Source organism: Mesitornis unicolor, unplaced genomic scaffold, assembly GCF_000695765.1.
Source record: "Mesitornis unicolor isolate BGI_N332 unplaced genomic scaffold, ASM69576v1 scaffold48058, whole genome shotgun sequence".
NCBI classification, from domain to species: domain Eukaryota; kingdom Metazoa; phylum Chordata; class Aves; order Mesitornithiformes; family Mesitornithidae; genus Mesitornis; species Mesitornis unicolor.
Genome location: NW_010202090.1, coordinates 336 through 11600, shown reverse-complemented (window position 1 = coordinate 11600; position 11265 = coordinate 336). Strand labels below are relative to the sequence as shown.

The 11265-nt window shown below is 35.3% G+C and overlaps 1 protein-coding gene across 1 annotated transcript in view; it reads right to left on the bottom strand.

The window, feature by feature from the left end:
- Positions 1-507: 507 nt before the first annotated feature.
- PUS7L (pseudouridylate synthase 7 homolog (S. cerevisiae)-like) overlaps positions 508-11265 on the bottom strand; it is an 11033-nt gene continuing 275 nt past the window's right edge. The window contains exons 1-8 of the mRNA XM_010190296.1: positions 10625-11265; positions 9847-10006; positions 8035-8230; positions 6249-6347; positions 4805-4886; positions 3129-3406; positions 1503-1556; positions 508-897 (exon numbers count right to left, since the gene is read on the bottom strand). The exon at positions 10625-11265 is cut by the window's right edge and continues 275 nt beyond it. Coding sequence (XP_010188598.1) covers positions 574-897; positions 1503-1556; positions 3129-3406; positions 4805-4886; positions 6249-6347; positions 8035-8230; positions 9847-10006; positions 10625-11265 — 1834 coding nt within the window. The 3' untranslated portion in view covers positions 508-573. The remainder of the gene's footprint in view (positions 898-1502; positions 1557-3128; positions 3407-4804; positions 4887-6248; positions 6348-8034; positions 8231-9846; positions 10007-10624) is intronic.

The window sequence follows — 11265 nt, the reverse complement described above, 5'->3', positions numbered from 1 at the left end:
TAGATGATCTTTTGAGGTCCCTTCCAATCAATTCTGTGATTCTGTGTGACTTGTCACTGTTGACTCAGGACTTTTACCTTTTAGCACTCTGTGCCTGAATCAACACAATCACAATGTATTTAGTGAACCTCAGTACAGTAACTTTTCAGTTAGATACCTGTAGGCTGCAAACCTGTAGCATTATTTCTTGAACAGCATTTAGTATAAACAATTTTTTAAAAAAAAATCTTTATTAAATGAAAGATTTGTTTGCTGCAAACATTTTTCCAGGATTTAACTTTGTAAGTCAGATGTCTGCAAATATGAAATTCATCCTTGAAGTCCATGGCTTCTTTAAGTTCTGTTAAACCTAGCTTTATTCCAGTGTATCCACAGGTTTGCACTTAGGGTTTGAAATTGTTTTTGGAACATTCCAAAGAGTTCTGGTGGTTCCTTTTCTAATCAGTATGAATCGCAATCCATGCATTTTTCCTGTTTGCACTTTGAACCTGTCATTCTCCCTTATTTTCTTGGCATTACACATACAATATTACCATTGTATAATATTCCAGCAATCTTTGATTAATTGAAATCTTAAAAGTCACATTTCATTATCTCTCTCAGACAGACTGTCGCATAACACGAAGGATCAAGGTCAAGTGATACATGAAGAGAGACTTTTGACTCATTCAGACGGTTGTCTTCAATTTCAATTCCTTTTTCACTGCCTTCCAAAAAGTATGACAGATTCTGAACATTTTTCAAAATGGGTCTGTAGCATCCAGGTATATTCAGCTGTAATGGAGACACTCTGAATTTACACATCTGCAGCTCATCCTCAGAAAGCCTTTCATGGTACCATTGCCCAACTTTATTACTGGGATACTTGATACTATGTCCCACCATTGGAAGAACCACCTTCAAAGAAAAAAACAAAACAACAAACACATTTGAAATAAAGCTCACCAATTCCCCCCCTAAATTAATATGATTACAATTTTAAATGTGTCAAAATCTTGTGGTTTGGGGCCTGAAATAGTAAAATAGTAGTTTCTCTTGTGAAATATAGATGTGCAAGGAGGGTATCTTGGATGTAATTAAAGCAAAAAAAAATAATCAATGTACCAGGATTCCGAAAATAAACCAGAAATATACTAACATTGATTTCCTTGCTTGCTGGGAAAGATACAGCAATAAAGACATTAAGTTGCCGAGATAAGACTTCACAACTACGCACTCCAAACCTTCAAAAATCAGAAGGTCAACTGGTCTTGGATCTTTTTCCCAGTAGACTGAAAACATTTTCAAGTATGCAAATGACACTGTTCTTATTTCCATTACAAAGTAAATATTCTTTGCTCCTGTTTGTTATGAGAGTGGAGATTAATTCACATGTGTTTCCTTTAATGTGCCTTCAGGCAAGGAAGAAGACTGTACCAGTTAACTTTATTGAGACTATCTTTAAAACAAAACATTTGAATCAAAAAGAGATCAACAACTCAGAATTTTTCATACAGACTTACTTGGTTTATAGAGTATTTATTAGCTGACTCTTCTGGAGCAGTGACTACATGAACCTGAGAAGACGTATAAGAAGTTAAGAAAAAAATAATCCAAAAAAACCAAACACATAAATTTTATTTTAGGAATTAAGCACTGTACTCCTAAACTCATAAAGGATTCTAAGTTTTCTGACTACTACAAGGACAATAATCTATTTCAGGTATGAAAAGCAGAAAAGATGCTTAATATAAACTAATATGTTTATTGGTAAACGGTGTTGCATTAAATACTTACTGATGCTAGCTACCACTTAGTAGCAAACCATCACTACAAACTCACATTCTTGGAGTTTGATGTTAACTGTGCCAATGCAATCTTGTGCTACATCAGCAAATGCAAAAATAGTATGAAAAATGTTTTATATTAAATAGGAATATATCTATATTACACTCATTAACTCAATACTGAATTTGGTAACTCTGCTTTTCATTTTATTTGATCTATTTCTTTTGCTAGCATTCACTCTCAAAAGCACCGTTGAAGAAAAATCACAATAAAAGGGGAAGCCACTCCAAGGACTGGAGGTTATTCCGTAACCTTTCAAGTGCTCTTGCTTTCCAATTCATAAGATGTTCCCTCAAAAGAAATGAGATATATTCTGCCTATGCACACACCTGTTTATTATCCAGTAAAACACTGCAAAATGCTATGCTTTATCTGATGATCAGGAGAAAGACAGAATCATAGAATCATTTAGGTTGGAAAAGACCTTTAAGATCATTGAGTCCAACTGTTAATCTAGCCCTTCCAAGTCCACCACTAAACCATGTCACTAAGTGCCACATCTACCCACCTTTTAAATACCTCCAGGGATGGTGACTTCACCACTTCCCTGGGCAGCCTGTTCCAATGCTTGACAACCCTTTCAGTGAAGAATTTTTCCCTAATACCCAATCTAAACCTCCACTGGTACAACCTGAGGCCATTTATTCTTGTCCTGTCACTTGCAACTTGGCAGAAGAGATCCAACTGCTTCTACAAGAAAAAGGTGCATTAACCCTGAAAGAAGAGATAGCTTCAGAAGAGACTTCAGCATGCCAAGACCTGGGACCAGCATACACCCCACTGCTGGCTTCTGCTCACTGACTCACCCATGGGTTCATGCAGAACATCCAGGCTGTGCCATTTATGACTTTCCCAAGAAGACTGCTGCATTTTTTGAACAGCATATACATATATACATATAATACATATAACAGCAAGGTCTGACCTGGAGAGCAAGACTCAGCTCTGCACTGACTGACAATAAAGGCACACCTAGAGTTCACTCGGAAGGTTTTCCCCAGTCAGATTCTCAGAAGAGCATTATATACCATGCAGGCTAAATCCTTACATATATCAATTCTGACATTCTATTCCTTCTTCTCACTTGAATAAAATGAAGAGAAGCTGCTAATATACATCTAGCTTATATGCCTATTTAAGATAAATCGAAAAAACGCTACATCACTTTTTTCACCTTTGTCACTGATATTAAATATTTCGTTGAATGAATCAAAAGAAAGGCATTATAGTATGTCTGAGTATGTACTCAAGTGCATTAAGCTTTTTGGTTTTTTAACAAGAACTATTTTGTGAAGACTCACCTTGTCATTCAGGGAAAGGCTTTCATAATTTTCTTCTGAGAAGACAAGATCACCCTCAACAACTTTTGAACCATAGATCTTCAGTCTATATGATGCTGCTTCATTCCAAATTTTACTGCAATAAGCATGGACATAGAATATGCGCATGGAATGAGGAATACTGAGCCATCCTTTGGTACAACCTTCATGATTTACACCATAGCGATTTAAAGCTCGTAGCAACATCTTCTCTCTTACTTTAAATTCTGGCAACATCATGAGTGCACCCTTTGCATCTTCTGATATAAACAGAAATAACCATATCAGTAATCCCCGATTTTTCAAATAATATCTGTCAGGAAAAATACACTTAAGAAGATAAAATAATCAGGTAGGGAAAAATGGTGTCAGTCTAATGTATGTTAGACAAATTTCATCTTATATGCCTATCAACACAGTCCTATTAATTCTATTCTATTTCATGCAGTGTAAAATAAACTAGCTGTCATTCAGTTATTCAGCCTAGTTTGCATTATTTTTAGAAACTTACTTCATCACTCCAAAGATTTCTTTAGATCAGGTAACTGAAACTAAAACTCAAGCTATAAAAGAACATTAAAGCTCTACTTTACATCATGTGAGAACATGTATTTCATAGGGAGCAAAAAACATGTCTTTATTTTAAAGGCACAATTTGCATTGGCCACTGGGAAGTTTAAGCCTCAACCAAGACGAAAATACATTTAATCAGATTTGTTCTACATTATGTAAATGTATATGTAAAGTTTTATGCTTTACATATTTCCTCATTACAAATGATTATCTGGCAAATACTTTTGTATAGCCTTTTACCTTTTGCTTTCAGGAAAACACAAGCAGCTGTTTTCAGAGTCCACATCACTGTCTTTCCATGCATCAGACAGCAATGTACAGCACAGAATGGTTCACTGCATCTTTTTGGTGAAATGAAATGTACCTGTGTCTTTTGAAGCTACATATCATCGTTCTGTCAATCTACAGTGATAACCAGGCTAACAGATGTGGAATATTTAAAAAGAACAGATATATTTGAAGTTGATAGCAACTACAAATTTTTAATTTTGGAGAGAAAGTTAAGTTGAATGATGAAAACAATAAATACAACAAACAGCATTTTACTCAGCCCACTTCTGCCTTTGACATATTTTGTTGATTTTAGATCAGGACAGAAAGAAGGTAGATCACATGAAAGCATGGAAGAATGACATAATTAAAGAGATGTAAAAGCAAAGCCCAAAGGTGCAAAAAACAAGTGCTAAGATTATAGAAAACTCGGAAAATTAGATGGCCACACGTGGTAAGTGCTGAGTATGAGTTGGATGCCTCATTCCTGTCTCCTTCCTTTTTAGGGAGGAAAAGTTTATATTCCAAAAGTAGACAGATGCTTTAATAATCTTAGTCTTTTCCAGCATTATGCTATACAGTGTCTGTTTCTATACTGCCTTGCACCTGAAGTATATTAGTTTTCCACTATTTTGTACATTTAGAGCCTCATCCTCATTAATTTTTAGCTGTGAAACTCTACTGAGGTCCATGGAATAAGCTATTAAGTGGTATAAGCAGCAGCAAAATAAAAAGATCTCTCTCCATCCAGCAACATCTTATTCCCTCACAATACCAACCCTAAATAAATATATAGACAATTTAACTGGACATACCAGTTTGAAGAAAGTATCTTTTTGCATTGTTTACAGGGTCATCAGTATCTTCAGGTGTAAAGAATAACTTCACAGCTTTCACCTTTAAAGGACAATATTAATACTTCTTTTTTTTTTGCATTAAATTATAATTATTTGTCAACTAAACAGACAATCATCCACTCAATTCTGTGTTAACATATTCTGCAACCTCTCAAAATTTTATCATTCAGTTGGAACTCCTTCACTTTGTAATGCTGTCATTCTACCCTGAACAGGAAGGTTCCTTCTTTCCTTTTTGCATGTTTTATGCAGATGTAGACTGTACAATTTCCAGAGTATCACACAGAGGGACAACAATCTTTCTCTTTTATATAATGTATTAGGTTAGATGACACTATGAAAGGGAAAACACTATGCTAATCTCTGCTACTTGCAACACCAGTGGAGCCACACACCTTGCTAGTACTTATACCAAACTGTGACATCTCGTTCTGGTCCTCCTCTGTATCGAACTGTGCAAGAACATACTGGCACATCTTTAATACAGATAGTAGTTCCTACATGTTTTAAATTAAGAAGTACCTGAGTTAAGGTAAATCATTACTCTTCAGGGACTGGCACCTGGTACCAGCTGCTAGCATACCAGAATTCAAAACGTCAGATACATCAACAGTAACTTTTATGTGCTGCCCTCAAATCTTGATTCTTCTTATATTTGGAGGATAAGTTTTCCTGACTTTTCTCAGAATCAAAACAAGATTAGAAGGATAATCATTTGACTTTGTAATGTCTGATTCTGTTTCAGACCTGTGCCAAGTACTATACCATATACATTGCAAAGCATGTGACTCTTATCTTATAAATTATTACTGAAGAAATAAGCTCTCCTTAGCTTACATGTGAGCAATCACTCAGAACTACAAGTTTGGGAAAGCAGCCAAGGAATAATGGAAAGCAGCAATCTCTTCTATATAGCAGATAAATTACCATGGCATTGAAAAAGCAAATCCTTTCATATGATCCTATCTAATATCTTGTGAAATTTAAAGAAGTATATAGACCCCCAGCGGGATAAAGGGGCTACAAGTCAGGAGGCAATCAGGACCATGCATAAACATTGTACAAAGATTGCTTCAGTGTTCAAACCTTGTACGGAATGCAGCCACTTTCCTGCCAAGTGTCATGATGATGATCACAATTATATACCGATCATAGACAGAAAAATCACTCCTGAACTATTTAAAGCTGCACCTGCTGTTTAAAAAAGATATTTTTTTTGTTTCAGTATGAAGATCTTCACGCTTATGTTGCTGTCAAAACTGATCTGGTAATTACTTCCAGCACACATATGGGTTTATCTAATAAACGAAATTATTCACTGGGAAGGTCAACTCCAGCTCTAGACATTGCAACAGAAATGTGAAATTAACTTGACAGTGACTAAATTACAAAATGAAAATACCATTTTTTCACTCAGTAAAGCCAATCCTATTTGATCCGTCTGAACATTCTGTCCTTGTCCAAATCGCTGAGATCCGTAATAATTTACAAAACCTTTTGTCTAGAATGGTAAAGAATAAATAAGCTAAAAGCATTGAAGTACCATGTACAATGAGTAAGACTAAGCGTACAACACACATACATCTATATTTACATCCAAAATGCACACAATCTGGTTTTTTTAGTCAGAAATAATACATAACAAAATCCTAACTTATGATTCATTACAATATTTCAGCACCTGATTTAAATACATCTAAAAAGATAACTAAGTTCTATCATTGTCTTAATTTTAATTTAAAAAAATAGGTAAATGGAACAAAATTTCTATATAGTTAATTATTATAAATACAGATACAGGTCAAGTCAAAGTAATCGAGCTTTTTATACTTGCCAAATTATGAAATCTCTAATCAAGCAAACGCGGCATAACACAGGTAATGAACAGTACCCGCTGTTGGACATTTTTTCTTAAAAATACTAGCCTTTTTCACATGAGATCACTTATTACATTTATTACAATAGTACAGACCAAGAGTGAGTACTTCTGCTAATTGGGATTTTAAGTGTCCTGATGAGTTCTGAGTCATATGCGTGCAGTAAAATCACATCCATGTGACCTAATAAGAACATCCTTTTCTAGAAAATAATAAGTAAGCATGGAGTAGACAATCAAAAATCATACAGTATTTGTTTTGGAAATGGTTATTCAGTTCAAACTATGCAATCTTGCTTTGGACATCCTTAGGTCCCATACATAATTTTGTTTTCATGGAAGATGAAAAATCTGTATTTCAGATTAACCCACATGCTTTTTTCATCATTCATCATCTGACCAGCAAGCTAAATCTAATAAAGCAAGACACATAATCATAGGAATTTGTGTTCATTTTCCAAATGGCAAAATGAAAAACCAGTCAAATGGAGCAGAGAGTGAGAAAACTTTCAAGTACCAGTTGAATGCTTTTTTTCAATAATAAAATTAATGTCCAAAATACATCTAATGTATTTTACTTTTGCACACTGGGTAGTTTTCATTCAAATCTCTATTCCTGGATTAACGTTCTTAAAGTAATTTGTATTATGGTTATTACTTAAAAAGATAGGGCAAGAAAATGACTGCTGTACAAAACACCTAAAGTTTTTATTTTCCATTATTTTTTTTACTTTTCTCAATGATATAAAAATATCTGATAATGGGGTTTTCTTCAGGGACTAAGGATAACAGAAATGAAAATCCAGTGAATTTCAGGGGATCTTCCTTCTCTGCTATAGACATTTCATATGCATTTATGCCATGAAATTATGCAGTTTTTCACTCAAACCAACCATGCATGTTCCTCACATGACCAAAAAAGACAACCAGTTGATATGTGTAACTATTTTCTTTCACGCTGTCAACTGCCAAAGTGAAACACATCTTTTTGGTTGGTCTCAGGTCTGTGCAGCAATAGCTCATATATAGCTCATAAATAGCTCATTTGTTGTCAAATTTCCCATCTGTCTTGCTGTTGGGGTCTGCAGTTTATAACACAGAATGAACCCACTTACGGTCTCTCTTTGGAAGGCAGCTTTACTCCTGTGAATCCTTAAGTAATACAGGAAAGACATAAAATAGTAAAAAACACCAAAACTGGGAAATAGTACTATTACTGTGCTATTACAAGCATTTTCTTTAAAAGTACTTTTTTTTTAACAGCACAGAATGAAAACCCTGTTCATTTTTGGCAACCATAACGCTTTTTTACCTCAACATTTTCCATTGCTTCAGATATTCTCTCCTTCAAATCTGCAGAAGTGTCATGACTGTGCTGTTTAAGATCTCTCACAACTATATGGAAGCGGTTGCCCTTCAGCTGACCAAGTCTAAGGTGCTGGCATGCTGAACGTATGTTGTGTATTCTTATACCCTTTTTTTCCATTTTGCTTCCAATTTCTTTCAACCTGCATAAATAATTAGGAGAAATTATGAACCATCCTCTACTAAAGCTATCCAGCTTCTAATAAATGTCTTCTTCACCTCTGCACTAGAATTAAAAACACTTTGAAAAAGATGGGGGTGAATTTTAAAGATTATTACGAGAAAATAAAATCAAATGCAGAGATAGAATTCTTAACATTTAGTTATAGTCCAGAAATACTTTTAAAATGTTTGCTTCATCTGCACTTACATTCTGTAGCTCGACAGGTACTGCAATGAAACAATTAACTGAACTTTCCCAGGGCAACTACACTGAATTCTGTATTTTTTGTTGGAAAACAAAAAATTTGCTCTTCAGTCTTAAAAATCTGCTTTTCATTAAAAAAAAAAAGAGAAAGAAAGAAAGAAAAAGAAAGGGCAATGTGCTCTAGCAGACTCCAAAACACAATTGCTCTTTCTTGGTAAGCCTTAACAAAAACAAACTCAGCACACTGATGCTCTGCGTACGCTTGCATACGCTTGTAATTGGAAACACAGCTGACAGTTCAAGTATTTGCCCTTTAAAGTATCCACTCAGTCCTTTTGTTCTTACATAAGTAATAGCCATTCAAATTAAAGAAAACTTTCAGCATAAAAGCTTACATTCTAAGCAATATTTTAATAACTTTGTAAATTATTTATTTATAAAAATTGTTTATTTTCTCTGTTATACTAGTGGCTTGGAAGCATTTAACTATTTTGCTTTATCATTTAAACATTAATTCAAAGTTTTGCTAATTATGTCTTGAACAACTGGCCTTACAGCCCAGTCTGCAGTGGAATTTTACTATCGATATATGTTTATGTTAATAACAAATCCTTATTTCATAAATTCTACTTTCATTTATTTGTAAAGTGTACTTTGTTGCTAAGATCAAAACTCACTAGAAAGTTAACGCTGAGGAAGAAATAAGTTATGGTTTTGACTCCAGCAATTTTTTACTGTTACTATGGAAGAACTTAATATATATATTTTTATCCAATGACTTGGCTACAGGGAGTAGCAAAAATGAGGAGTAGGAAGGTACATCTTGTGTTACTGATGTGTATTCAGAATGTATTTTCTGCCTTCAGGTTTGGGGATATCTTCTTTATTTCATCTCATGCTTCCAAACTGGACGGTAGGAGTTGATACTTAACACTCAAAGCATCTGTGCAAAGTATATTTGTAATCACTTACTCTTCTCACTGTATTAAGCTTTTAAGCCGTTGTCTGTGGACAACAAGACAACACTTTGATAGTTTGTGGAAACCTGTTGCATCATGCAGTATAGGGTTATTCTCAGTTCCAGCTAGCAGGTGGTATATAGGAAATTGTACAGTGGATCACAGGAGCGTGAACTGGAGGGATGCTGTCCCAGACGATATAGTTGGTATATTGATATTTGCATTACAAAAAGTAGAGAGAAAGGCAAGACTTTTTAAATTCCAGCACTGGGGTCTTGTGCACTAAGCTGTATATTCCTTAAAGCCACAAAATATTAAAGCCATTTCCACTGTGCTCTAATACAGGAAAAGGGAAAACCCATCAATAAGAAAATTTCGTAAGATCATACCACATTGTCACTTATGAACATATAAAAACCTAGACTGTAAGTACCTCTCAGGAGACACCTTCTTCACAATCATAGGTTGGTAAGTAATAGCCTTCTTATCTTTGATGCCAGCATAACTGAAGTCTGAAGGAAGAACACCGAGTTCAGCAGCCAAGTAGCCAATTGCTTCTAGTGTTTCCAGGTTCTCCTTCTGAAGGGTGAAAGCTGAAACAACCATGTCAGATTTATTAGGAAATTGCACTTCTAAATGATACAGGTGTTTTGCCATAGCAGATGGGCAGGTTCTTCCCTTCCAACTGTAATAGCATGCAAACTGCAAAAAGACAGTCGTCCCCCCAAAAAACTAAAAGAACTGGGACTTTTTCACTACTGAGAGAGAAAAATAAAGACACAGTAAATAAAACTTTTAGAACAACCAGAAACCCCTGCTACCTTTAAAACCAGCACCTGATAAACCACAACACAATTCAACAAACATATACTGACTTACTGCTAGAAACAGTCTCTAATTCAGAAACCAACAGGAATGAGATCATAAATCAAATTTGACCTTACTAACTTCTAGATGCATCTTCTAAAATCCCCCAATTACTTTTAAGGGAAAGTTAGCACGTAGGGAATAACAACACAGTTTGTGCTACAACCAAAAGATTCATTCATCTCATTCTCCAGTGATGTAACTACACTGCGTTAATAATGATTCATTTCAGCGTAAATGATCGGTCAACCGAGTCTATATCTCATACAAAAATTATTCTGAGTCTCAGTCTTACCACAGAACACCATAATACCTGACACTTTCACTAAAAATGTGATCTTTACCTGTATAAACATCTTGGTTTTTATGGACACTACCAGCAGACCTTTTCCCAGACCAACTTTTTTCTCGAAATCGCACCATTATTGACATATTTGGCTGACCATTGACATCTGTCACAGTAAAAGACTTTGTTTCTAAAAGTTTTCCAAATTTTCTATTGATAAAGTGGTGAACTACTTTTCTGTGCTCTTTGTTTCCATCAGGCTCAAAAGCAAATGTAGAATTTTCTAGCTTGGCATCTAAAAATTTAAAGAAATCGCTTGTTTCCTTTTCAGTCACTAACTGGCAAAGTTCTCTGTAATCAGCATTTCCTTTCACAACCATCTCATTGTCTTTTGTAACAGTGACTAGAAAGGGGAATTTCTGCCTAATGGCACTGTGTAAATCAGCTCGATTTTTCTTGCCCAGGATAGGTCCCAGCGAGAACTCCCCAGCACCAGCATTGGCATTATGTTCCAAGTTCCATGCATCCTTCAGATCACAGGCAAATGTATTAAGCCGTTCACTCATGGGCTTGCCTAGTAAGGAATCCAGTACACTGGCTCCCTCGAGGCTGGAGTTCAGTTTAGGTTCAGCCTTATGCTGGTTTTTGTCAGGGGATGCAGCACAGACACCTCCTGTCAGGCTTGGGTTATGCTCGGAA